The following is a 26,432-nucleotide window of genomic DNA, read 5'->3' as shown; positions in this document are numbered from 1 at the left end:
TGCATATTCCCTAGAACCCTAAAACTGATAACAAGAACCCTCCATTCTGGCTTTTTGGATCCAATTTTCTATTATATATGATGTCTAAACCGAGGTGGTGAGTTGTTTATCCCAGCCAGGCATAGGGTCAGACAACTGAGTTCCCTAGGTTTAGACTCTGCTAGTGCTTAGCCATGACGACTATGGCTGGTTTTGTTAACCTCTAAGTATAGTTTTTACTTGACTATAACATGCTGTAATTTATTTACCCTACCTTGAGATTTTTTTCTTCTGTAATTCTCAGCCCAGAATTATTTCAAACTAAACTTGTATTTTGCATTTTTAATTAGTGAAGAGGCTCAATGAAATGCAATTTTCAAAAAGAGTGTAAAGCTTTTGTGGAATATCAATTTAATTTCTAACCACTTTTAGTTTCTTTTATCTTGAAAATCTTTTACCTTGATAACTAGTTGATTTGATTTTGTAATGTTATTCCTTTTAAGCAAAGAGGTATTAAATAATAAGGAAGACTGAGTGCGGTGGCTCACGGTGGTAATCCCAGCACTTTGGGAGGCCGAGGCAGGTGGATCACCTAAGGTCAGGAGTTCGAGACCAGCCTGGCCAACATGGTGAAACCCCATCTCTACTGAAAATACAAAAATTAGCCGGGCATGGTGGCAGGTGCCTGTAATCACAGCTACTCGGGAGACTGAGGCAGGAGAATTGCTTGAACCTGGGAGGGGGAGGTTGCAGTGAGCTGAGATCGTGCCATTGCACTCCAGCCTGGGGGACAAGAGCGAGACTTCATCTCAAAAATAAATAAATAAATAAATAAATAAGGAAAATCTCTGTAAATTAGATATCAGTGAAATTCAACTTTTCCAAACAAATAATTTTTGAGATTCTGTGTTAATGCCCCAAAGAAAACTAGAAATCCAACAACTAGCCACACATAAAGCCTTGGCACATATGTTCTAAAGAAACTGTTTTGATCTTAAACCATGAAAAATTTTAACTGGAGTTTTAAAAATCATATTGCCCTTTTATTTCCAAAGCACTCGTCTTCATTTTTATCAAGGGCAAAGATCTGAGGAAACAACTCATAAATGCTTTTCGTTGTTGTTGAGGCAGAGTCTCACTCTGTTGCCCAGGCTGGAGTGCAGTGGTGTGATCTCAGCTCACTGCAACTTCTGCCTCCCGTGTTCAAGCAATTCTCTGCCTCAGCCTCCCAAGTAACTGGGATTTCATGCATGCACCACCATGCCCAGCTAATTTTTGTATTTTTAGTAGAGACAGGGTTTCTCCATGTTGGTGAGGCTGGTCTCAGAGTGGTCCTGACCTCAAGTGATGTGCCTGCTTCAGCCTCCCAAAGTGCTGGGATTACAGGCATGAGCCGCCGCACCCGGCCTCATAAATGCTTTTAATTGAAATTCTTTGACAAGGAACGAAAAGACTATGGTAAATCTCAGAGGCAAATTCTGGCCTTGGCAGTGAGGGCCAGAAGGGGGTGTACGTCGGAGACACAGTTGCTTGTGGTGTGGTTTCCCAAAATCTGGAGGTGCACATTCCTGTTGACTCAACAATCTTTCTCTGGACTTGGTGGCCTTCTGTTTTGCAGACCCCCAAGTACTGTACAACTGGGATTCACTAATTATAGCTTGAGTGACTATAAATTGTTATCTAAATGAGAAACTTTTGATATTGAAATGGGGAGCTATTCATGATTAGGCCTGTACCACAGTGGAAACTGGCACAAATGGTCAGCCTGTGTATAGTGGAAGCCCTGTCTAAGTAAGCAGAACTCTAACTTGAGTTTTGATTGTTGAACCTGTAAACCAAAAATAAAATCCTAAGCCCCCCCAACTATTTGAATGGGCCCCTTCTCTCAGCCAAGGGCATTCCAAAGTTAACCTGAAAAACTAGTTCAGGCCATGGTGGGAAGGAAGGGTCAGACATGCCTGATTATACCCTCCTTCCTCTTGGAATTCAGGAAAAGCTAACCAGCATTAATATCAACACAGACTTTAAGTCTTACAAGAGACATTTACAATCTATGCTCCCTGAAGGCTGTTACCTGGAGGCTGTATGATAAAACGTTGGTTTCCACAACCCCTTATCATCATAACCCATACATTCCTTTGTATTGATTCTAAGTCTTTAGATAATAACTCATTCAGGTGGCAGGGTTGCTCACACCTGTAATCCCAGCACTTTGGGAGGCTGAGGCGGGTGGATCATGATATCAGGAGTTTGAGACCAGCCTGACCCATGGTGAAACCCCATCTCTACTTAAAAAAAATGCAAAAATTAGCTGGGCGTGGTGGTGCATGCCTATAATCTCAGCTACTCACGAGGCTGAGGCAGGAGAATCGCTTGAACCCAGGAGGCAGTGAGCCAAGATCGCTCCATTGCACTCTAGCCTGGGTGACAGAGGGAGACTCCATCTGAAAAATAACATAACATAACATAACAACACAACATAATGTAACTCATTCAACAAATTGCCAATCAGAAAAATTTTTAATCTACCTGTAACCTGGAAGCCACTGCTTCAAGTTTTCCCACCTTTCCAGATTTAACCAATGTACATCTCACAGGTATTGATTGATATATTACATCTTCTTAAAAAGTGTATAAGCAAGTCACACCCAGACCACTTTGGGCACATGTCACCAGGACCTCCTGAAGCTATGTCATGGGCCTCTCCTTTGGCAAAATAAACTTTCTAAATTGAGACCTATCTCAGATATTTTTGGGTTCACAAACCCTAATCCCTACAAAGGTACTTCCTTTAATTCATGCCTCAGGTATAGTTTCTAAAAGATGGAATCAAGTTGTGGTCTAACCTAATATATAGTCAGCTCTCCTATAACACTCATAAACACCATGTAAAAAAGCACAAGTTTGTCTCAATGCAGTTGACATATTAGGAAACAATTTGAGCATAATGCAAAATTTGTTTTAGCTTATATGTGATTCTGTTAGTGAGAAACACTAAGTGAATGCAGAAAACTGCCCAGCTGATCCAAACTAAACAGTAACACATAAAACAAATATACATCTCAAATGTCTACTGTTACAGTAGATAGGTAGTCAGGCATGAGCAGGGCAGGAGAGGGCTCCCCCACCACCCACCAGGAGGTCAGGCGACCATCAGATGATGGTATGGCAGTTACCACACTGCCTGTGTCAAAAATGATCATTGGCAGCCAGGCCTAGGAGAGGCAGTTTCCTGATGGTTCATGATTGTCACACTAACGTGATAATTGATTGCAGGCACCAGGGAGAGGCAATTTCCCAGATTAAAAACACTTGAAATTGGTAATCAGCTTCCAGTAAAATCTCAGGAATTAGGTGAGTGAGCTTTAACATATGCATTAAGAGACAAAATGGCAGAGTATGGCCTCCCAGGGGCATTTCACTAGAAGAGGGAAGAAAGCCTCAGGTGAGCATGCATACAACTTCCTAAACACACTGTGCATGCTCACCTCCCGAGCACAAGGAGGGCACTGTGCGTGCGAGCGCCTACCCTAAGGGAAGAATTATGGGAAAAGGGACACAAGACCCTGGAAGTATGCCAGTATGTTCAACCCCAAGTCAAAAGGTCAGATGTCGCACTTATCCTTCAAGTCACCTGCTTGTGTCTCTTCCATGCGTACTTTCCTTTCTTTCCTGCTCTAAAGCTTTTTAATAAACTTCCACTCCTGCTCTGAAACTTGCCTCAGTCTCTTTTTCTGCCTTAAGCCCCTCTGTCGAGTTCTTTCTTCTGAGGAAGCAAGAATTTAGGTTGCCGCAGGCCCATCAGTAATTTGGATATTCACCACCACTAACACCACCATCTATCTCAGTTTCCCATGTACATTAAAAACAATACTCATGCCTATCTGACATTACAATTTTCCCCTGGGATTTTAGACAACTCTCCTTCTACCACTTCATAACATACAAGCTGCAACCCTTCCAGCCCCTACTTCCACAAGCTAACTTCCAGTCTTTTTCAAGGTAGAGTATCATGTTTGTGGTATTGTTTTTGCATTTCTTAACCACTTAACATGTATAAAACTCTGCTACCATTTTTTATTAGGATCATATTTTTTAATGAGTCAGTGATGAATTATTATTATTATTTTTTGAGATGCAGTCTTGCTCTGTCCCTCAGGCTGGAGTGCAGTGGCACCATCTTGGCTCACTGCAAGCTCCGCCTCCTGGGTTCATGCCATTCTCCTGCCTCAGCCTCCCGAGTAGCTGGGACTACAGGTTCCCACCACCATACCCGACTATTTTTTTGTATTTTTAGTAGAGACAGGGTTTCACCGTGTTAGCCAGGATGGTCTTGATCTCCTGACCTCATGATCCACCCGCCTCGGCCTCCTAGAGTGCTGGGATTACAGGCGTGAGCCACCAGCCCGGCCCTGATGAAATTTTTTACTGCTGTGCACCTAACTCCATTTTCCCCATAGGTCCTGTTATTTTTACTATAATTCTGCAAAACATGATTTTTTGGGACATATGTGTTGTATTAAAGTAGAGTTGATAAAAAAGAGCGCCTTTTGTCCCTCCACTTACCATATGCTGACTGCTGACAGTCTTTCAAAATTCCATGCCAGCTTTCCTGATTCTACACATCTGTAACAAAGTATTATTTGAGGGACAGAAACTTTAAAAATTGAAAACAACCATCAAAAATATATCAAGCCCTTGCTGTGCCAGGCACAATACTAAGCCTTAGTAAGCCATTTATTTGACTTTTCCTAACAACTCTCTATGCAGAAGCTATTGTTACACTCACTTTATAGATGAGAAAACTAATGCAAAGAAAGGTAAAATTGCCCAGCGCCACACAGCTAATACGTGGTGAAGAAGGCATGTGAACACCAGGAATCATTTTATAGCACATTTTCTACTGAATCTGATGAACTAGCAAGTGCCTGATTGCACGCTGCTCACTAGGGGTGTTGCCTGAGAGGTCTGGATGGGCTGAGCTTGAGAAAGGATCAACATGCCTTTGGCTAGAGACTTACTGCATCCATCCTTGGAAAAGGAAAAGAAATGGCCAGTGAAAAGTTCAAATTCTTACTTTGTGGATATAACTTGTCCTAGTTGCCACAAGATTATGATGTTTTTCAGCCATGTCCATGAAATCATCTTTGCAAAAATAACAATGAAAAAACAATGACAGTGAAAGGGATCTATCTGATCTAACCAACTCCCATCTTGCCTTGAACCTCCAGTCTGCTTTAGTCATTCCTGGGTTTGGGCCAAGCTAACTCTGGGAGAAATTTATAGTTTAAATGATAACAGCCCTTCCCCAAAACTAAACCACCTTTGTAAAGCAAATGAAAGACCACCAGGTTAGGTGGATGACAGGAGCATGAACTCTGCTAAGGTGTAGACCTAAACAATTACTAGCCATTTTTCTGGAGGTCACAAGATTTGCAACTTCCCCCAATTACTCCTGCAGATAACATTACTATCGTAGAACTTAAGATTGGTCTTTTGAGATGTCTTTTCTGACTTTTATATTTCTGACTACCATGGCTCCACTTGGACCTGCCAACCAGTCCTGTGGCCCCACCAAGAAGCAAACTCTGCACACCTCTATGATTGCACCCCCAACCAATCAGCAGTACCCATTCCCTTGCCTGCCAAACCATCCTTGAAAAACCCTAGCCTCCAAATTTTCAGGGATGCCTATTTGAGTAAGACTCCAGTATCCTGTTCAGCTGGCTCTGTGTGAATTAAACTCTTTCTCTGTTGCAATGCTTCTGTCTTGATAAATTGGTTCTATATAGGCAGTGGGCAAAATGAACCAATTTGGCAGTTACACTCAAGACAGTGGATCTTTGTGTAGGTTATTCAACAGTGTTGTGCCGGCCTACAGGACAAAACACTAAGCTCACAGAAGAGTGTTCACTTAGAAGAAAGCAACACTAATGATCCACACAACATCCTGAATTTGTGTTATGTCCCAGAAAGCCTTATCATAAATTCAGTAATTCTGGTTAATCTACCAAGATAAGTGTGTTTGATTTTGTAAGGTATACGGCAGTGATCTCCTATTTTGGTGTTTTTCAATAAAGTTTTGGTTACGGACAAATAAAAAATTGATGAAATTTTATTTTCCTTTAATATCAGCTTAAATGGTTCTTAGAACTGTAAAGCTTTTCCTGACTCTGTAGGGAGGCAGTCACAACTCTGCTCTCAGAACTGAACTTTCTTTTATTCATTTGGCAAATGTTTATTGAGTACTTATTAGGATTGCTATGCTAGGTGCTGGGATTCTAACATGGAAGGTGTCTTGGCCATTGTCCTCAGAAACTAACAAACTACTGGAGGAAATAAGCCAATGGGCCACTTAGAGCAGTTGAATAAGTGCTCAATAAAAGTTTTGGAGGGCTCTGAGGCAGGGAAGAAGGGGAGAAGCATGTTTAGCCTGCGGAATAGGAGGTCAGAGAGGATGCTTGAGGTGAGTATTGAAGAGTGAACAGTACAGATAGAGGGAACAGAACATACAAGGTCAGAGGTGTGGAACCATGTGACCTTCAGGGAAATTACAAATGGCTCTGTATGAACAAAGTGAAGGGTGTGGGAGACCAGTGGGAGGGGTAGAGAGGAGCCGGGTTAAAAGGGTCTCAGATTCAAGGAGTTTTGAATTTACCCTGAAGGCTTAGTGATGTGCTTGGTCAAGCACAACTGTGACCCAGAGTGTTCCCTCTCTCTCTTGTCACAGCATTGTGCGTATCCCTCTATTAAAGCATTTATTACAAATGCCTTAACTGCATATCCTTCTGTCATAGCATTTATCACAATTCTAATTTCCAAATGGAGTATTGCTGAAGAGAAAGCAAAATGGAGATGAGACCAGGTTGCAGTAATCCAAGCAAGAAGTGACTGAGAGGAAGGCATGGTCCTACAGGTAGACTCTGATTGGATGTCGGGGTTAAGTAAAATAATCTAGGTTGATTTCCGGCTCAGATAGCAGTGGATGAAAGGGCTTACAAAGAACAGCTTTAAGGGATTGAGCAGAAAATAGTCTAGTCAGCAGACCTGGGTTGCCTGTGTGTTAACCCCAGCAAAGGTCTGTCTTCAAGACTGGAAAATGACCTCTAAGTCTTACACATTCTGCCTACTAAGAGTGCTTTTGCATTCCTGAGGCCTTGGGCCAAGCTGTACCAGTGTGACTAGATAAGTTTATCCTAACAATGTGATTTATGGTGAATGCCTTTTTCGCCTGTGGGCTGGAGTCTGAGTAGCTGAGATCAGTCACTTGGGTAGGCACTGCATACCTATGTGATGACCCCCGATAAAAACAACAAAAAACCCTGAGCACCAAGTCTTGGTGAACTTCTGTGGCAACACTTCACATGTATTGTCACATATTGCTGTGACTCCACTGGGAGAAGATACCTGAAAGTTTGTGCTTGCTTTCTCCAAGACTTTGCTCAGGTGCCTGCCCCTTTGCTGATTTTAATCTGTATCCTTTTGCAGTAATAAATCATGACCACAAGTATAACAGCTTTTCTGAGTCCTGTGAGTCCTTCTAGTTCATGTGAGTTCATCAAGCTTAAGGGTGATCTTAGGGACCCCTGACATAGGGATAATGAATTGTTCTGGACATGTTGAATTTAAGGGTCTCTGAGCCATTCAAGTTCATGTGGATGAACTCGGGTTTTTATTAGGGGTCATCAGGTAGGTAAGCAGTGCCTACCCATGTGACTGCGACTGTTGGCATTTGGATATATAAGTTTGGAGCTCAACAGAGAGGTCTGGAATAGATATTGAGATCTGAGAGCCAATACATAAGTGGCTATTGAAGCTAGGGGCATACATGAGGTCACAAAAAAGAGATAGATGGTAGAATGAGAAGCAGAAAGTGGAGACTTGGATATCACTGGCATTCAAAAATCAAATGTGCAGGCATGGTGGCATGTGCCTATAGTCCCAGCTACTTGGGAAACTGTGGCAGAAAGTTTGCTTGAGCCCAGGAGTTCAGCAGTGAACTATTATCACACCACTGCACTCCAGCCTGGCCAACAGAGTGACACCCTGTCTATACTTGAGAAAGAAAGAAGAGAAAGGAAAAGAAAAGAAAAAGAAAAAAGGCAAATATGGAAGCAAAGGCTCCTTTTATGGAGTGAAGAGACAGAAGGTTGAGAGTCAATATCAAGAATATATCTAGGCCAGGCATGGTGGTTCTTGTCTGTAATCCCAGCACTTTGGGAGGCTGAGGCAGGCGGATTGCTTGAGCCCAGGAGTTTGAGACAAGCCTGGGCAACATAGTGAAACCCTCCCTCTATAAAAAATACAAAAATTAGCTAGGCATGGTGGTGTGCTTGTAGTCCCAGTTACTCAGAAGGCTGAAGCGGGCATCACTTGAGCCCAGGAGGTCAGGTTGAGGCTGCAGTGAGTCGTGATAGCACCACTGCACTCCAACGTGGGTGACAGAGCAAGACCCTGTCTCAAAAAAAAAAAAAAAAAAAAAAAAAAAGGCACCCTTACGAAGGAGAGAATTCCAAGGAAGTTCAAATGTTATAAAGAAAACAATATATACAAAAACACTGGTAGTATTGTGGTCATTAGTAACTTTAAGGAGAGTTCCTCTGCATTTCCTAAGCTAATGTAACCAATATTTATTGAGCACCTGCTGTGTCCTGAGCCCTCATGAACTCAGTATAAAAGGAGACTCCCAGGTAATTTATTTTATCTTGAGTGGGTATCTCCCTGGAGAGAGTGCAGCGGTGGGGAACTCCTCAGTCCCTCGCGAGAGTGGGAGGATGGTTGTATGTCCTGAGCTGTATCTTAAAGGATAAGTAGGAGTGAACCAGGAGGGATATGTCCAGGGCACCACTCACAGTGGGGTTTTGGGTAGCATAAAGGGCAAAGCAGGGGACCAGACACCAGGCCAGCAAGAAAGTCTGGAATCTGATCCCTCAAGGGAAGCTTGGGCATTATCCTGAAGGCATTTCCTGGAAACACTGAAGGATGTAATACAGAGGAGTAAAAAGATGACTCACACTTTAAATAATAATTCACTTGGCAGTTCTGAGAATGACCTAAGGGAAACAGATCAGGGGGCAAGAAGGGCTCTTAGGAGACCAATGCACCAGTCCTGGTGTTTGGGTGTGTGGGTATGAAGTTCTTTCATTTGCAGTTCCTATATGAGTTTATTTTTCTGCCTTAACTAAGGTCCCTGAGAAAAACAGAACCATGTTTTATGCTTTTATAAATTTCCTCTTTCTCTCCAAGCTGAGCATGTGGTCCATCATGAGCCATCTGGGAAAATACACTTTTATACTGGGAACCTTTCTGACATATGCATGCTTTTCAGGAAAGTGGAAAGTATATCCTCATTGAAAATTAGTTTCAGATTTGAGATACATTGTAGGACTCAATATATTGCCCTTATTAGAAGGCAAATCTTTTACTGTCATACACATGACTAAGCTGGACCTCAGAAAGAAATCATTTCTGTTTTCTACATTTAATTGACATGAAGGTTTATTCATCCCTACCGTTATTAATATCAAGAAAATGGACAGAGGCACTAGCATTATTTTAATCAGATTAGTTCTAGATAATGGGTGAATTATCCTAGGAAGAAGAACTAAAACCCGACCCCTGGCAAACTCCTAATGATGAGTCTGTACTGCTATCATTGGTGGTGTCCCTCGGCAGCTCACAGCCATGTTAGGTGAATGTGGGCCTGTGGGGAAGTCCTGTAGTGCTCCCTGGAGAGCTTGGGGAGAGATCACCAGCAGTACCCAGTTGTTTAGTAACCACGCTCTGATTGGTACATCTCATAATCAGTAGTGCTGGGCACCTGTCATATCTAGAACAAGTTTCTGCTGGCAGCCGAAGTCCACTGTTGGCTTTGACATTTTGGTTCTTAGAGGACGGTGATAATGGTCGTGTGTAACCCACCAAGAAGTTAACTGTTCATAGCAGCTTTGAGTGTAATAACTCCTGGTTATACTAGCCTAAAAAGGCTTTCTGCAAGAAATGCAGTATAAATTGGGCCTCCAAAATCTAGGTTTCTCTGTGCCTTTTTAAAATTAAAACTTTAAAAAAATGCCTGGAGCTAAAAAGAGAGAAAAAATAGAATTTACTCATCTATGGATTATTAAAAACCCAACATGCTCTATGACATAGAAAAGTAAGCATATATGTTCTTATTCAAAAATTTCATCAGACATGTGTATTTCATCAGACTGATAGGGCAAAACTGATATTTAAGATCAGAAGTACACCTGAAAGGTCAGGACTCTGGTATCCACCTAAACCATGGTAGAGCATATGTAACGCTGGGAGAGAAAAACTTAAGTTGGGATGTTGAATGGACAGCTGTTGCTGGATTTGTATTGAACTGATGCTTCTTTGCTTCAGAAACAGCTCTTCTGGCACGATGGTGACCTGCCATGGAAAATGCTGGGTCCCAACGCCCAAGTGACTGTAGCTGTGGTTCAGCCAGGACCTGAGCATTTAGGTCACCTGTTGTCAGACATGCAACACTGTCAACATAGGTAAGTTTCCATTTTTTATGAGCCATGTTAAAAAAGGTAAAATTAAACAGGTGGAAATCATTTTAGTAATAGGTTTTATCTAACCCAATATATCTAAACTATTATCATTTGAAACTATAATCAATGTAAAATTGCCAACTGATTTTACATTTTTTTCATACTCAATCTTTGAAATCCAGTGTATATTTTATACTTACAGCACATCTCAGTTCAGACCAGCCACCTTTCAAGGCCTCAATAACCGCAGGTACTTAGGCTTTCGTATTGGACTTCACAGCTCTACGAGTGGACCCAGAAAGAATATTTAAAGGGAAAACACTCTATTTCCATTAAGCAAAAACAACTTATTTTCTAGCAGTACTTATAGGAATACCTTTTTTGTTGTCATTAAATTCCATCCTCTTTTCCACGATAAGGTTGCTATTATTAAGAAACTTAATTTGGTGAAACAGAGACTACAATAGTTACCATGTGAGATGTAGCACGTTAAAAAACGCTATGTGAACACAGAGAAGAAAATCAAAGACCCCAAGATAAAATTAAAACTGCATTTCCCTATAGCATAGTGATGTTGACTTAATTAACCATCTGTTTATCTCAATGCACCTATACCTTTTCTGGAGCTTTCATTTCCCCACAGCTCACTATATTCCTTTTCTAGTGCAGCATTAACAAGTTACCACAAACTTGGAGGCTTAAAATAACACATTATTATTTCACAGTTCCTGTGGGTCAGCAGCCTGGACACAGCTTACCTGGGTCCACTGCTCGGGAGGATCTCACAAGGCTTCAATCAAGATGTCAGCCCAGGCTGTGGTCTCCACTGAGGCTCCAAGGGAAAGACCCTGCTTCCAAGCTCACCTAAGTTGTTTGCAAAATTTGGTTCTTCGCAGCTGTAGAATGGAGGGCTTCAGTTTATTTCTAGCTATGCGGTGGGGCGGGGTGAGGGAGCTGCCCTCAGATCCTAGAGGTCACCCACAATTCCTTGCCACTTGTCTATGCTGCACAGGGGCGGCCCACGCATTTCAGCTTGCTTTGCCAAAGCCAGCAACGAAAGACTCCAGCAAGACACATTCTATCATCTTATGTATGCAATCCTGTGCAGGCAATCACGGACATGTCCATCACATACGTAACCACGTCCACTCCATCACCTTTGCTGTATTCTTTTGGCCCACTCAAAGGGTGTGGAGTAGTTAGGGAGTGAGAATCAGCCCTCTTAAGTCAGCCTTCGCTATTTCATGTGCCAGCTTTCTAGAATATTGATCCTTTTGATATTTTAAGTCATATCTGTTGTCATTGGAAATCCTCTTTGAAGTAGAAAGGACAGAGCTCACAAAATATAAACCGCACCACTATTCCTGCCTGTCATTTAGACGTTTGCCAGGGTAGCAGGTTGATTTCAGTCTTTTCACGGAGTTTACTCTTTGATATGATGATATCTTTACCCCCATAATTAATTTTATTTTTATTTTTGAGACATGGTCTCATTCTGTTACTCAGGCTGTAGTGCAGTGGTGCGATCTCGGCTCACTGCAAGCTCAACCAGCCCAGGTTCAAGAGATCCTCCCACCTCAGCTTCCTGGGACCACCCCAGTGGGACCACTGGCGCAAACCACCATGCCCAGCTAATTTTTAAAAATTCTTTGTAGAGAGGGGGTTTCACTATGTTGTTCAAGCTGGTCTCAAATTCCTGGGCTCAAGTGATCCGCTTGCTTCGTACTCCTTTGGGATTCCACAAAGTGCTGAGATTACAGGTGTGAGCCACCACGCCTGCCCCCTGCATAATTAATTTTAAATTAATCTCCACATTTCATTCTCTTGGGCTAGATTTCGGGGGAGGGGCCTAATTTAGATGGCGTGTGCCCCATTGGGTGAATCAAATAAAAGCATAGCTGCCCTGGGCCGGGCGTGATGGCTCATGCCTGTAAATCCCAGCACTTTGGGAAGCCGAGGCGGGCAGATCACGAGGTCAGGAGATCGAGACCATCCTGACTAACACGGTGAAACTCCGTCTCTACTAAAAATACAAAAAATTAGCCGGACGTGGTGGCGGGCGCCTATAGTCCCAGCTACTCGGGAGGGTGAGGCAGGAGAATGGCGTGAACCCGGGAGGCGGAGCTTACAGTGAGCTGAGATCGTGCCATTGCACTCCAGCCTGGGCGACAGAGCCAGACTGTGTCTCAAAAAAAAAAAAAAAAAAAAAAAAAAAAAAAAAAAAAAAAAAAAAAAAGGCATAGCTGCCCTGGCATGGATCTGTGAACAAAAGTTCTCTGAAAAGAAATTTGGAAGAAAGACTTCATTCAGGAACAGTTCACAAGCTTTCTGTGTAAACCAGTTACTTTCCAGAGAACAAAGGGAGGGTCCTGGTTTTATAGTAAAAGTTCACGCTCAGGTTCCCAATCAGGTCCATTTTATGCAAATGAAGGCTTTAAATTTGCTTAGTTCTGATTGGTTGATGCAGCTGCATTCTGACTAGTAGATAGAACTGAGTCCTAATTGGTTCTTTCAGATGAGCTCTGATTGGCTGCTTTAGGTGAGCTCCGAAAGCCCCAGTTAAACTTAAGGTTGGGGTTTCCAGGGAAACTCCGAGTATGTGAGCTCTAGTCAGCAAATGGCCTGGCCACTTGGCTCTCTTTACAATTTTGGCCCAGTTAGGTACTTGGGATTCATCTTGAAGGATTGGCTTTTGAAGGATTTGTTCTGTGAGCACTTGTGAACCTGAGAGGCCGGGAAGACAGAGTGAAAACCAGAACCCTTGGCACCCATCAGTTAGCACAGGATCATTTCCTGGATCATCAGGATCCCTTATAAATGTGTCTAATGGCCAACTTGCAGAGAGAGCTGTTGTTGATACACTCTTCTGAGTTTCCCTCTGTGAACACCTTCATCTGGTTCATACAGGAAAATTAAGGAAGCCGAATTTTTGGGAGAGTGATTGAAATTGTGGAATAATCAAAGCAAACCAATGGCAGCTTGTGTTTAAAATTAAAGACCAACTGTAAAGCACGGCATTTACCTATAGTAATTTCTAAAAGTTATCAACAGAGTGAAACAACACCCAGTGGGCCATGACCATGTCAACTTTGGCTCATTCCTCAGAAACTACATGGTGTCAGGGCTCCATGTTCATGGACACCATGAGGGGAGCCTCCTAGCAATGACCCTCTTCTCTCCTGCAGGAAGTCCAAGGTCCTTTCCATGACAGTCTTATTCCCAAATAGCATTTGCTTTCAACCCATGGTATTTCCATATTCCATGAAGAAAACTAAAAATATAGACGAATCACCCTGCAAGTATCCAGAGAGTTTCCAGGGGGTTTCACACACACACACACACACACACACACACACACACACACACACACACACGTTTAGTGGGGATCTTTTAGGTCAATACATATAGATCTACATCATTATTAGTTGTTGCTTGGTGGTCTACTGCATGAATGGTTAGTAATTGTTTAATTTTTCCTAGTTAGACAATAAAGATTTTTAAAGAATATATCTTTGCGTATTTGCTAATTTATTTGATTAAGATAAATTCCTGAAATTGGAATTGTTAAACCAAGAAATATGCATATTTTTAAGGCTTTTGTTATGTTTTGTCAAATGATCCTCAGAAAGAATGTTATCAATTCACACTTCCACTAGCACTACAGGATAGAACTATTTGGTATTTTTTATGTTGTTACCTTTGCTGGTTTTATAAATAAAATATTCTCTTGTTCTTCTTGTTTTTTTTTCCTTTTACTACTGAACTTGAATTTTTTCCCCATTTTCATTAGCCATTTATATTTTTTATCCTTCAAGTCTTTACTACTTTTCAATGAGGCCTCCCTGACCACCCTACTTCAAATTGCAAACAAACCCCTTGACCCCTGACATTCCTGACATCCCTTTACCTTGCTCTGCTTTATCTTTTTTCCTATTGTAATAATCATTTCTAACATAATATATAATATACTTATTTACTAATAAGTACTTCCTCCCCAGCCAAGTTCTGGGAAGTGGAGGGGACTCTGATCACATCGAATATACAGCCTCTTCCTTGGCTTAGATAAGAGACAAGACAAGCTCTTATTCTCCTGGCACTGCAGCTCCTGTCCTTAGATGACTCCGGGATAGTTATTTGACCTGGACTTAAAGGTTATTCCCAAACTGCATGGAACATGTAGAATATGATGTGACTTCCTAATTTTTTGTTCATGTATATGCATACATACGTATAAACGCACACCCACACTAATATTTATCTGTATATATTTATAAGTGTGTGACTATTTTAACATTTTAAAGTTTATGAACTGGGGTATGTTTTATGCTCAGTGTATACATTAAATATACTTGGCTTCTTTTTCTGAAAAGCTGTTATTTATTATTTAGGTCCAGCTGATTACGTCTTAAAATAATAAAATATATAGGCTGGGTGTGGTGGCTCACACCTGTAATCCCAGCACTTTGGGAGGCTGAGGTGGGTTGATCACAAGGTCAGGAATCGAGACCATCTTGGCTAACATGGTGAAACCCCATCTCTACTAAAAATACAAAAACTTAGCCGGGTGTGGTGGTGGGCGCCTGTGGTCCCAGCTACTCGGGAGGCTGAGGCAGAATGGCGCAAATCTGGGGGGCGGAGCTTGCAGTGAGCAGAGATCAAGCCACTGCACTCCAGCCTGGGTGACAGAGTGAGAAAATAGTAATAATAATAATAATAAAAGATATAAAATGAACACTAGTACCACTGACAACTCTAGACCTCTTGAAAAATTGTTACAATAAGAATATCATTTGCTGGCCGGGCGCGGTGGCTCAAGCCTGTAATCTCAGCACTTTGGGAGGCCGAGACGGGCGGATCATGAGGTCAGGAGATCGAGACCATCCTGGCTAACACGGTGAAACCCCGTCTTTACTAAAAAAAAACAAAAAAACTAGTTGGGCGAGGTGGCGGGCGCCTGTAGTCCCAGCTACTGGGGAGGCTGAGGCAGGAGAATGGCGTAAACCCGGGAGGCGGAGCTTGCAGTGAGCTGAGATCCAGCCACTGCACTCCAGCCTGGGCGACAGAGCGAGACTCCGTCTCAAAAAAAAAAAAAAAAAAAAAAAAAACAAACAAACAAACAAAAAAACATTTGCTTAAATTTGTTAAAGAAGCATTCTGGCATTCTTATTCCTAATGTTTAGTCTCTTTTATTATTTATTTCAGAACAGAGTCATCAATAAATCTTTACAGAGTGTCTACTATATGTTAGACACAGTTCTAGGTACATAGGATACGTTAGACTACAGTTGGGTTAGCAGGTTTTTTCTCTCAAGGGCCAGATAATAAATATTTTAAGCTTCGCTAACCGAGAGGTAAAATCGAGAATATTAATGTAGTTACTTACATAATAAGAGAGAAAACAAATTTCCACAATTTTCTTATTGATGAAATTCATAACCAAATAACAGTATTCAGTTTTAAAGTTAGTTTTCTCTACCTTCAAAATTAATTGCAAATCTTCATTGGTTAATGTTAACTTGCAATGAGATTTTACATATTTTGTCCTTAAAAATGTCCTTTCACACAGATAGGTTCTGCCTAATACCAACATCTTTCCATGAACATATCATTTTAATTGAACATATTTATTGTTTGGAAAGTGCTTATAGAATTCGGTTCTTGGCTTAATATTTGTCATTTAGTATGTTATTACATTCCAAATTAATCACTTCCAAGTGGAGATTAGGTGAAGCTCTTTAATTGTAATTTAAATGGACTTTGAAATATGAAATTTTCATTGCATTTGCTTTGAGGTCTGTCACAAATCACTGAAAGTGCATTAGCAATGTGGCCCAACCAATCTACAGTACAGGATGCCAACCCGCATTTGGAAATACAAGGCGAGGGGTTCATTCCACCAGAAGATGGAGTTGGCAATGGAAGTGGTCAGGACTTCAGGCGATGTGCAGGTTCTAGTCCTCACAGCATCTGAGCAGAAACCCAATCCCATGGGCCAGGCCAGTGGTTCTCACCCACAGCTATGTGGCAGGAAATTAACTATAATACAGTATTAATGTTTGTGAATGAATTATTTTTCTAATATGATTTAGGCCCAATTCAAGCATATCCTTACTGTTGTTCCTACACAATCACAGTTTATTCTTTTTTTTTTTTTTTTTTTTTTTTTTTTTTTTGAGAGAGTCAGGTATGGTCTAACTATTAGTATGCAGGATGTGTGCTGTGCACATAAACATCACCAGGTGAGGACTGGAGGAAAAAACTACTCACCTGAGATGCAAGACTGCTATCAAGAAATGACCCGCTAAATAAAAACAAAACAAAAACAGAAATGACCCACCGCAGTAGTCCTGTAGGAGCCCAGAGCTCACCACCTCAGAGACCATGGTAATGGCAATGAAGTAACTCTACATCCCACATGTCCCTGGATCACAGGCTACTGATGGATTGCTGGTGTTGGTTTTCTCCAGAACTGGATGACTCTCGTTTTAGTCCATTTTCTGTTGCTATAACAGAACACCACAGACTGGGTAATTTATGAAGAAAAAAAAGTGTATTTGGCTTACAGTTCTGGAAACTGGGAAGTCCAAGAATATGGTGCTGGCATCTGTAAGGACCTTCCTGCTGCATCATAACACAGCAGATGGCATGACATGGCAAGAGGGCAAGAAAGCCACAGAGAGCTTGCTTTCACAACGAAGCCACTCCCACAATAATGAACCACTCCCATGATGGTGACATCCATTCATTCATGAGAGCGGAGCCACCATTAATCGATTTATGAGAACAGAGGGATTAGGTTTCCAACACACAACTTTTAGGGGACACATTCAAACCATAGCAGCTTTTTACCTGCAGGTTGAAGTTGATCACTTCCACACTGAAGTCACAGGGTATTCTTCTCATTGAGGTTTGGAAGGAGTTGTCTAAAGCTTTCCTCCTGGAATTCCTGCAGAAAATAGTTAACTTAAACCCATTGCTGCCTGACCCTGGCTGGGGGAGGGTGGTCAGAAATGAGGTGCCCCAAATCAGGATACTAGAGTTGTATTGAGTATTTACTTTCTGGAAGCTGCCTGTGCATGTACGTCCACCTTCTGAGAAACCCCTTTTTTCCCTAATAAACTACAAAGGAAAGTGAGGGGAATGGGGGCAGTAGTGCTGACGGCAGGAGAGATAGTAGAAGCTCTGAAAATGCTGCCTCCAGGCCCTACCTTCCTTTTGCTCTGCTCATATGTACTGGAGAGAGGAAGGCTCTCTCCTTAAACAATAACCTTCGCAGAAATCCTATTCGCAGCTCCCCAAGGCTGAGAGTGAATTTTCAGAAGATGAATTATTGTATCATATATTTGGCTTAACTTAATATCTGGGTAAATGGAGCTAGCATTGGCTCAGTTTGGCGAGGCTTGTTCTGGGAGCCTCATTTTCTTCTCTCCCTGAGGACAGAATCACGCGCACGATGTCCTTGTGCCCCACAAAGTTTATTCCCCCACTGTCACCAACTGCAGTGAGAAAGGGAGCTCGGAAAAGGGGTTCTCGAAGTAGTCTAGAGCAAAAGGGCTATCCCTCAGGGCCAGCATGTGTGCACATGAATGTCATCTTAGATAGTTCATTTTGTCTGGACACATTGATTCAGCTACAGCAATTAACTGCATGGTGGCTTGAGCTCTATTCCTGGTGGCTGGGTGTCCAAACTGGTCCTTGATCTGTGCTCATAGTCACAGGAGCCACAGCCTGCAAGACTCACCTCTGAACACAATGAACACTTAGCACGGGCAGTGAGAAAGCTGTTTATCATCCTCTGCACCTGGGGAAAGAGAAGAATAAATCCTAATGTGAAAGTTCTGACTTTAGGTGAGCTATTTCACCTTATCCTGTCCTCAAAAGTCATCTCTAAATGTTCCTGCTTCTTATTTTCAAGCTTAGACGGCCTATCTTTCTTCACTCATATGTATCCCAAGAGAAACTTGGGTGTAGCGGGGCCAGAGGATAGGTGTCCTTGCAATCCAGTTTGATCCTAGAAAGGGTGAGTCTGCCCTCGCCCTTTAGGATAATATGCCAAATTAGGGTAACAGGAGGGATGCAGTTCTCCTATGGTTGAGTGTATACTTTTTAAACAGCCAAAAAATGCACAAATAAGAATAAGGCAAGATGTGGCCGGGCACGGTGGCTCACGGCTATAATCCCAGCTCTTTGGGAGGCCGAGGCAAGCAGATCACCTGAGGTTGGGAGTGTGAGACCAGCCTGACCAACATGGAGAAACCCTGTCTCTACTAAAAATAAAAAATTAGGGCCGGGCGCGGTGGCTCAAGCCTGTAATCCCAGCACTTTGGGAGGCCGAGACGGGCGGATCACGAGGTCAGGAGACGGGCGGATCACGAGGTCAGGAGATCGAGACCATCCTGGTTAACACGGTGAAACCCCGTCTCTACTAAAAAATACAAAAAACTAGCCGGCCGAAGTGGCGGACGCCTGTAGTCCCAGCTACTCGGGAGGCGGAGGCAGGAGAATGGCGTGAACCCGGGCGGCGGAGCTTGCAGTGAGCTGAGATCCGGCCACTGCACTCCAGCCTGGGTGACAGCGCGAGACTCCGTCTCAAAAAAAAAAAAAAATAAAATAAAAAATAAAAAATTAGCCAGGTGTGGTGGTGAGTGCCTGTAATCCCAGCCACTCAAGAGGCTGAGGCAGGAGAATTGCTTGAACCTGGGAGGCGGAGGTTGTGGTGAGCCGAGATCGTGCCATTGCGCTCCAGCCTGGGCAACAAGAGGGAAACTGTCTCAAAAAACAAACAAACAAACAAACAAACAAAAAGAATAAGGCAAGATGTAAACTATGTGACTTAACGGAAAAATTCATACTGGTTGCTCAGCCAGGTCAGAATTAGATGAGCATCTTCTATGGGGTCAAATATAAGTACCCACGTCTTAAAAACTGCTTCTGTGTCCCCACTCAGCTCAGGATTTAGGCTTCGAAACTGGTAAATAAAGCTGCACCAGAAAGTGTTGAGCATCAAACTGGTCAATTAATAGTTACAGAGGTTCAGGTCAGAGTATCTCTGTCTAAACAGTCCCTGAGAGAGATAATCATCCCACCAGTTCTGAGAAATGTAGAGAGAACTTGTATCTTAAGTGACTCATTTAACATAAAAGCAGCCTATTAAGTTGTCTATTTTGAAATTTCACTCTACAAAATTTTCAAAAGGCTTCTAAATGCATATTCAGCTTTGTTATGGCATGTGAAGAACATTATTAAAGAGAAAAAGATTCTAAGGGCATAGAGAATAATGGGCTCACCCTCTCCACTAGTGAACACTTAGAGTCTGACATCATCCATCCGTTTCTCTGTGTCCCTTGCAAGGGGATGGTCATGCCCTGGGTAATCTCAAGGAACACTCCTTTCCCATATTCTATTGGAGATGTTGGAAGAACCATCTAAAATGTGCTACATTCTGGTACTGGCCCTTTCATGGCCAAGCTGTGATCCTTTGGGCAAGTTGTTCAAACTCTCTAAGCTTAGTTTTTCAACTGCAATAAGGACGATTCTAGCTCAAAATCTGGGCAAATGTGAGTCACTGCCATTATGTGCAGTCAGGCTCTGTCACGTCTCCTCCATCAAGCTACCCAGGAGGCTTGGGAGAATCAAATGTAAGGAGGTGTAATGCTATCAAGTTTAGAAAATATACAAATGCAGCTTCAAGACAACAACTTCCCTCCTTCTAGCTCATTTGAATCCCACAGCAATCAGGAAACATAACTGTCAGGTAATATTTTTACATCCTTTTGGGATGAGCAAACTAAGCTTAAGCAAGGTTAGGTTATTTACTCAGAAGCACATAGCTAGTAAGTAGCCTAAGAAGAACCTGGGCCTTTAACCAAATGCTGCAGACTTTCTACCCTACTCGCTGACTCTATAAAAAAGGCAAACTGGCCAGACCAGGCATGGTCCACCAGTCTTACCAGAGTCACCCAGGTGCTGGCTTGTATTAGGTTGGTGTAAAATTAATTGCGGTTTTGGCCACTACTTTTAATGACAAAAACTGCAATTACGTTTGCACCAACCCAATACTTCCTGAAGCCTTTATTTTTACCAAGCAGAAGGGGAATGTACCCCTTCCTCATGCTTCCACACAGGAAAATATACTCTACTAAGCATTGCTGAGCAATGTTGATCTCACTAGAGACTTCATTTCATGGGGACAGAAAGATTGGAGAATTTGACTTTGTACTTCCACACACCACATCATCATCACCACCACAGATGGGTTTTTTCCTACAGGCTCTTCTCTCTGCCTCAGCCTCCACCAGGCTGCAGACGACCAGACAGAGGGAGGAAGGAAGGAGAGAGAGAGAGAAAGACAGAGAGAAGCAGAGCCTAGGATGCTACATGTAAACAGTGAAGTAGATACACCACTCCCAAATCAACGACTGTAATCCAAACTCTAACCACATCCCGCAGAGAGGGGCAGGTTCAGAATTTCCATAAGGAAGAGTGTCACTTAGGGGTCCCAGTCTAGCTGGAAGGGATGGGGATGCTTTGTTTTGACACAGCATGTGCAAAGCAAACACATCATTTCCATTTAGCTTGTGTGCTTATCTGGGGTGACATTGGCAAATCAGAAACACGACTATATGAAAGAGTGTTTGTGTGGAGGAAAAAAAAGACAAAGACAGTGACCAAAGAGGCTTCAGCACTCTGCCCGGTGAAGGAAAAAGGTGCAAAGGCCCAGAGTGTTCCCGCAGTCAGGAACTCACAGCCTAGGAAGGCAGGCACATGGTCAGTGAAACTCGGCAGGAAGAAGCATGGCTCCAGGGGTTGGGATGGGGGCTGAAGTTCCATCATATGATGAAATACTCTCTCTGAGCCTTCTAGTTTTTTATATTTTTATTTTGAGACGTTGTTTCGCTCTTGTTGCCCAGGCTGGAGTACAATGGAACCATCTCGGCTCACTGCAACCTTCGCCTCCTGTGTTCAAGCGATTCTCCTGCCTCAGCCTCCTGAGTAGCTGGGATTACAGGTGCCCGCCATTATGTTCAGCTAATTTTTTGTATTTTTAGTAGAGACGGGGTTTCACCATGTTGGCCAGGCTGGTCTTGAACTACTGACCTCCAGTGATCCGACCATCTCGGCTTCCCAAAGTGCTGAGATTACAGGCGTGAACCACCGCATCCGGCCCGAGCCTTCTAGTTATGAAAGTGAACTTTGAGACCAAGTTTTCTTCCTCCTGGGCCCCATTGACCACCGCCACCTACTTACCCCCAGCCAACGGGTAACCGCAGCTTAGGAGACCCCAGCTGAGGAGGAAAAAACAAGCTTCCTTGGGAACCAGAGCAGTTTATCAAACCAAGAAGCAGCAAGGCCCCGTTTTTAAGGCCGGGGAGCCCCTACTCCCTGCCATTTGGACGTTCTGTGTTCTCTTCAACGGAGCCAGTTTGACACCGGGCCTGACTCCTCAACAGCATTGCCTAGTTGGTTTAAACATATACTTATCATCATATATAATTGTGTATAGAAAAAGACACTAGGAGAAAATACCTAAACATGTGTTTATCTCTGAATGATGAGATTAAAGGTATTTGATTTTCTTTTTTATGCTTTCTGTGTTTTCTTCCCACCCAAAATTTTTATAATGAATAAGCATTACTTTGGAGAATAGAAAAAAATAATTGGTTTTGGTTTAGAAACACACACACACAGGTGGACGGAAATGAGGGAGTGGTGAGGAGGTGGGAAATAGCCATAATCCAGTCTCAGGAAGCCACGCGTGGATGACCCGGTTGTCAGCTCCTCCCGCGGGGATAGGCGGATCTGAGGCCCACCCTGCCGGCTCACTGGGTCGCCCGCGAGCCCCGCACCTCGGCCCCGGCAGAGGGCGCTACGGAGCCGGGCGCCGGTGCGTTCTCGCCCTTCGGCAGGAAGGGCGATTCTCAGCGTCCTCTCCAGTGGAGGACATGAGCCCTCCCAGGGTCGTGGGAGAGCCAGCGCAGAGGGGAAGGCACCTTGTACGCCGTGAAGCGGGGATGCAGTTGTTACCCTAACCAGAAGGGCACCCCGTCACAAATACTGGCTCGCCCAGCGGGCGTGCGCCACCTGCTTCCCTGCAGAGGGCGCCGCGGGCCAGCCTCGTCGAGCGCGGGGTGGGATACCAGTAGCCCAGGACAGCCCGCGGAGCAGGCCCGGGCTGCCGCGGACCCCTCTTGGCCAGCCTCCTGCGCTCAGAGCCTCCCCGCTGGAGCTTCACTCTCGCCCGCAGGCGGCTTGTTCACCCAGCGCGCGCCCAGGGGAGCGGCTAAGCCTGACAAGATCCCATTGCCCCCAAAACCCCAAGAGTGACTGCGCTGGTTTTGCAAAAAAGGAAGGAAGGACGGAAGGAAGGAAGGAAGGAAGGGAGGGAGGAAGGGAGGGAGGGAGATAATACGTAATAGTATGTAGTTGTGAAAAATCCAAATAACGTGTGTATATTTAAAAAATCAGTCCTTTCGGCCAGGAGCGGTGGCTCACGCCTGTAATCCCAGCACTTTGGGAGGCCGAGGCGGACGGATCACGAGGTCAAGAGAGCGAGACCATCCTGGCCAACATGGCGAAACCCTGTCTGTACTGAAAACACAAAAATGAGCTGGGCGTGGTAGTGGGCGCCTGCAGTCACAGCTATTTGGGAGGCTGAGGCAGGAGAATTGCTTGAACCCGGGAGGTGGAGGTTGGAGTGAGCCGAGATTGCGCCACTGCACTCCAGCCTAGCAACAGAGACTCCGTCTCAAATAAATAAATAAAAACAAAAAATAAGTCCTTTCTGCTGACTCCAAGTTTTAGAGCCTTACTCCTCTAATGCAAATTTTAAAAATCTCTGAATCTGCCTGTAATCTATAAAACCCCTGCTTCCATCTTTAAGCCCCCTGCTTCAAGATCGCCTGCCTTTTCTGCTGAACTAATGTATACCTTCCCTGTATTGATTTCCATCTTCGCCTGTAACTCCTGCCCTCCTGAAATGTATAAAATCAAACACATGCGGCTGCCTCGGGACCACTTACTCAAGGCTTCTTGGGTTGTGTTTTCCGGGGGCGGAGGTTACTCATACTGGCTTGACTAAACCTCTCTTTCAGATATTTTACAGACTGATTTTTCTGTTTACAGTATTAATCAAAATGTTAACATTGGTAACTTCTAGGGGTAGAATTATGAATGATTCTTGTTTCCTGAATGTTCTACAACATTCAGAAATGGTGTATTTGGGGTTGGGGAAGAATTGTTACTATTTTTAAATCCCATCTACTCTTGGGGCTGTCCTCATTCTACATAAACAGACTAACTCACGGTGGCAGCTCAGAGTCTTTTTATCGTGCATGGAGAGATTCATCATCTCCCACCCACACCAAGCAGCACTTTAGGTCCCCTGGTAACAGAACTGAAGGTTTGTATCTCAGTGACTAATGATTATAATGCCCTTGGCTACTTCCTGTATTTTTACCACCTCCAGGAGCAGATTAATCAGAGAACGTTCCCTGCTGGCTTCTGGGAAATAACAAACACAATGATGACGCTATCAAGTCTCTGTGGATTAAAAAACCTTTACAAAGGGGCGTTCTTTCTTTTTGTCTTGTTTTTTGTTTTTTTGTGTTTTTTTTTCTGTTTTGGTTTTTTTGTTTTTGTTTTTTTGAGACGGAGTCTTGCTTTGTTGCCCAGGCAGCAGTGCAGGAGCATGATCTGTGATCTGGGCTGGGTGAAAACTCTGCCTCCTGGGTTCAAGCGATTCTCCTGCCTCAGCCTCTGAAGCAGCTGGGGCTACAGGCGCCCACCACCACGCCCAGCTAATGTTTGTATTTTTAGTAGAGACAGGGTTTCGCCCTGTTAGACAGGCTGGTCTCAAACTCCTGACCTCAAGTAATCTGCCCGCCTCAGCCTCCCAAAGTGCCGGAATTGCAGGCATGCGCCACTGTGCCCAGCCACGTTGTTTCTTTTTGAGTCTTCAAAAGAAATTTTGAAAATTTTCTTTGATTTTTGAAGGCAGAAAACCCAAATTCGGATTTGAAGCTTGTTCTAATCAACCTAGAGTCTTTTTGTCTTTGGGAGCTATATAGACATTACAAGTCTCTTCCTTTCCTTCCCAGCAGAAAAGCCTTTGATGCTGTATTCTTAGCACATGGAACCCTAAACCAAAGCCTGCAGTGGGGTGTTGGTGAGAAGCATGTGTGCAAAGCCTGAGAGACTACCCTGTTGGGTGTGCTGCTGGGCAGGGGTGTTCTGGTTTGACCTTGTACACGTAAGTGACTTATTTTAAATACATGTATTTTTTAATCACAATTTTAAAGGTAAATTAAATGCTTAACATTTTGGTAACAGAGGGAGGAAACAAACAAGAGCCCTGTGTAAGCCTTTCATTCCCTGTGGATCAACCATTTCTAGTAAGTTCCTGTAGAGTATCTACTTCACCAGCCAGTATGATCAGCAGCAGGGAGCCATTACTCCAGGGACATTCTCAGACTTTAACATTTCACCAACAAGTAAAATTGCAAAACAACTTTAGGAATTGGCCATGGAATGCCAGCTTTTAGTTTGTCAAATGAAATTGTTAGGAACCTGCCATCTACTGGCACTACTCTTTTTACAAAAGAAAGACATGTTGACCACAAGAAATGGACATGATCTCAGAATAAAGGACTGTCTCTTAAAAGAAAAATTCACCTTATAGAATATTTTGCCATATTTTCCATTTTTCCAAAATGAAAATGTTGTTACCAACTTGCATTTTGCCCATTTGCCTGACTTCGTCACTATAGCCCAGTGATTATCATTGAATCTTTATTTGATGGGACCTAGTCTTTAACATTTTAGGGCCATGATACTGAGTATCATTGAACAGTATCAAGAACATTGAGGTGAGAAATGTTAGATATTTGACTGACTTCATACTAATTCCGGGATCTTATACGAATCCTGCAACCACACTTTTGAATTTAGATAAGTATACTACTTTAATTTAGATGAGATTGTTTTTGTTTCCGTTGAGTTGTACAGTACTTTCTAGGTATTATAATTGAAGGTCTTTTTACTTGGATTCTTGTCTGTTGAAGGCGCTCTGCTAGTGACCACCCAACGAACAGAGAATTTTGATATCATATTCTTTGGCCTAAAGTCTCTTTCGAATTATAATCATTGAATTTCAAGCAAGCAATGCTTTGAAGGTGGGTTGTACTAGCCAACAACTTAAATGAGTTGAGGCGAAGCACAGTAAGAATCAATTGAAACGAAAGGTGTACTATATACAAACAATTTTTTTAACCTTTTCTAGAACTGAAGCAGATACTAGGACAACATTCATCTTCTCATGCCTTAAAAACAATAAAAAGGGCATGTAGTCTGTAGGAGAGCTCTCCTGATTTGTCAATGCCTGCAACGCGTAGCTCATATCTCAACCTGCTGACATTGTCCCCGCACGCAAGCCTGGTAGAATAAATACAAGGAAGCTCCGTGGAGGATGAGACAGGCAGGAGGTTTTCTGGGCACAGGCTCTACTGTATTACAGAGTAGAAATAACAACCTCAACCTTAAATATGACTTTCTTTCCAAACTTGAAATTAGTTGGTGTTAAAGTATTTCAACCAGGGAAAGAAAAACCCTTTAGCAGTTTTATATTGTCTTGAAATGGAAATCTTTGATCCAGGTCCTGGATGTCTGGGAACAGCGTGCATTTGCAGCCTCAGATTTCTTGAACTGCGATTCTCAAAGAAGCTACCATCAGAAAGGACTTTGCAGAAGACTCACACGACATTGGTGCTTCCGTAGGCTTCATCCTTGACTTTGTTCCCTCATTCTTTTCTAGGTCAGGCCATCTCAGACTTGTGGCTGCAGCTGTCACTTAGAGCCGCACACCTCCTAAATTGGTACCTCCAGCTCTGACATCTCTTCAGTGCTCCAGACACGTGTATTTTTCTGCTTGCCAAACATCTT

The 26,432-nt window shown here is 43.1% G+C and overlaps 2 protein-coding genes across 2 annotated transcripts in view; both read left to right on the top strand.

Annotated features, from left to right (window-relative positions):
- Window positions 1-26,432, top strand: part of GNG5 (G protein subunit gamma 5) — a 547,759-nt gene that overhangs the window by 402,783 nt on the left and 118,544 nt on the right. The gene's annotated exons all lie outside the window — the stretch shown is intronic.
- On the top strand, window positions 8,953-12,539 carry LOC126963662 (putative uncharacterized protein encoded by LINC01555). Its single transcript, XM_050806146.1, has 2 exons — window positions 8,953-10,499; window positions 11,222-12,539. The coding sequence occupies exons 1-2, from the start codon at window positions 10,402-10,404 to the stop codon at window positions 11,697-11,699; spliced, it is 576 nt and encodes a 191-aa protein (XP_050662103.1). The 5' UTR covers window positions 8,953-10,401; the 3' UTR covers window positions 11,700-12,539.

Source organism: Macaca thibetana, chromosome 1 (genome assembly GCF_024542745.1).
Source record: "Macaca thibetana thibetana isolate TM-01 chromosome 1, ASM2454274v1, whole genome shotgun sequence".
NCBI classification, from domain to species: domain Eukaryota; kingdom Metazoa; phylum Chordata; class Mammalia; order Primates; family Cercopithecidae; genus Macaca; species Macaca thibetana.
Note: the sequence above shows the minus strand (reverse complement) of the source record. Positions and strands in the feature narration are given on the sequence as shown.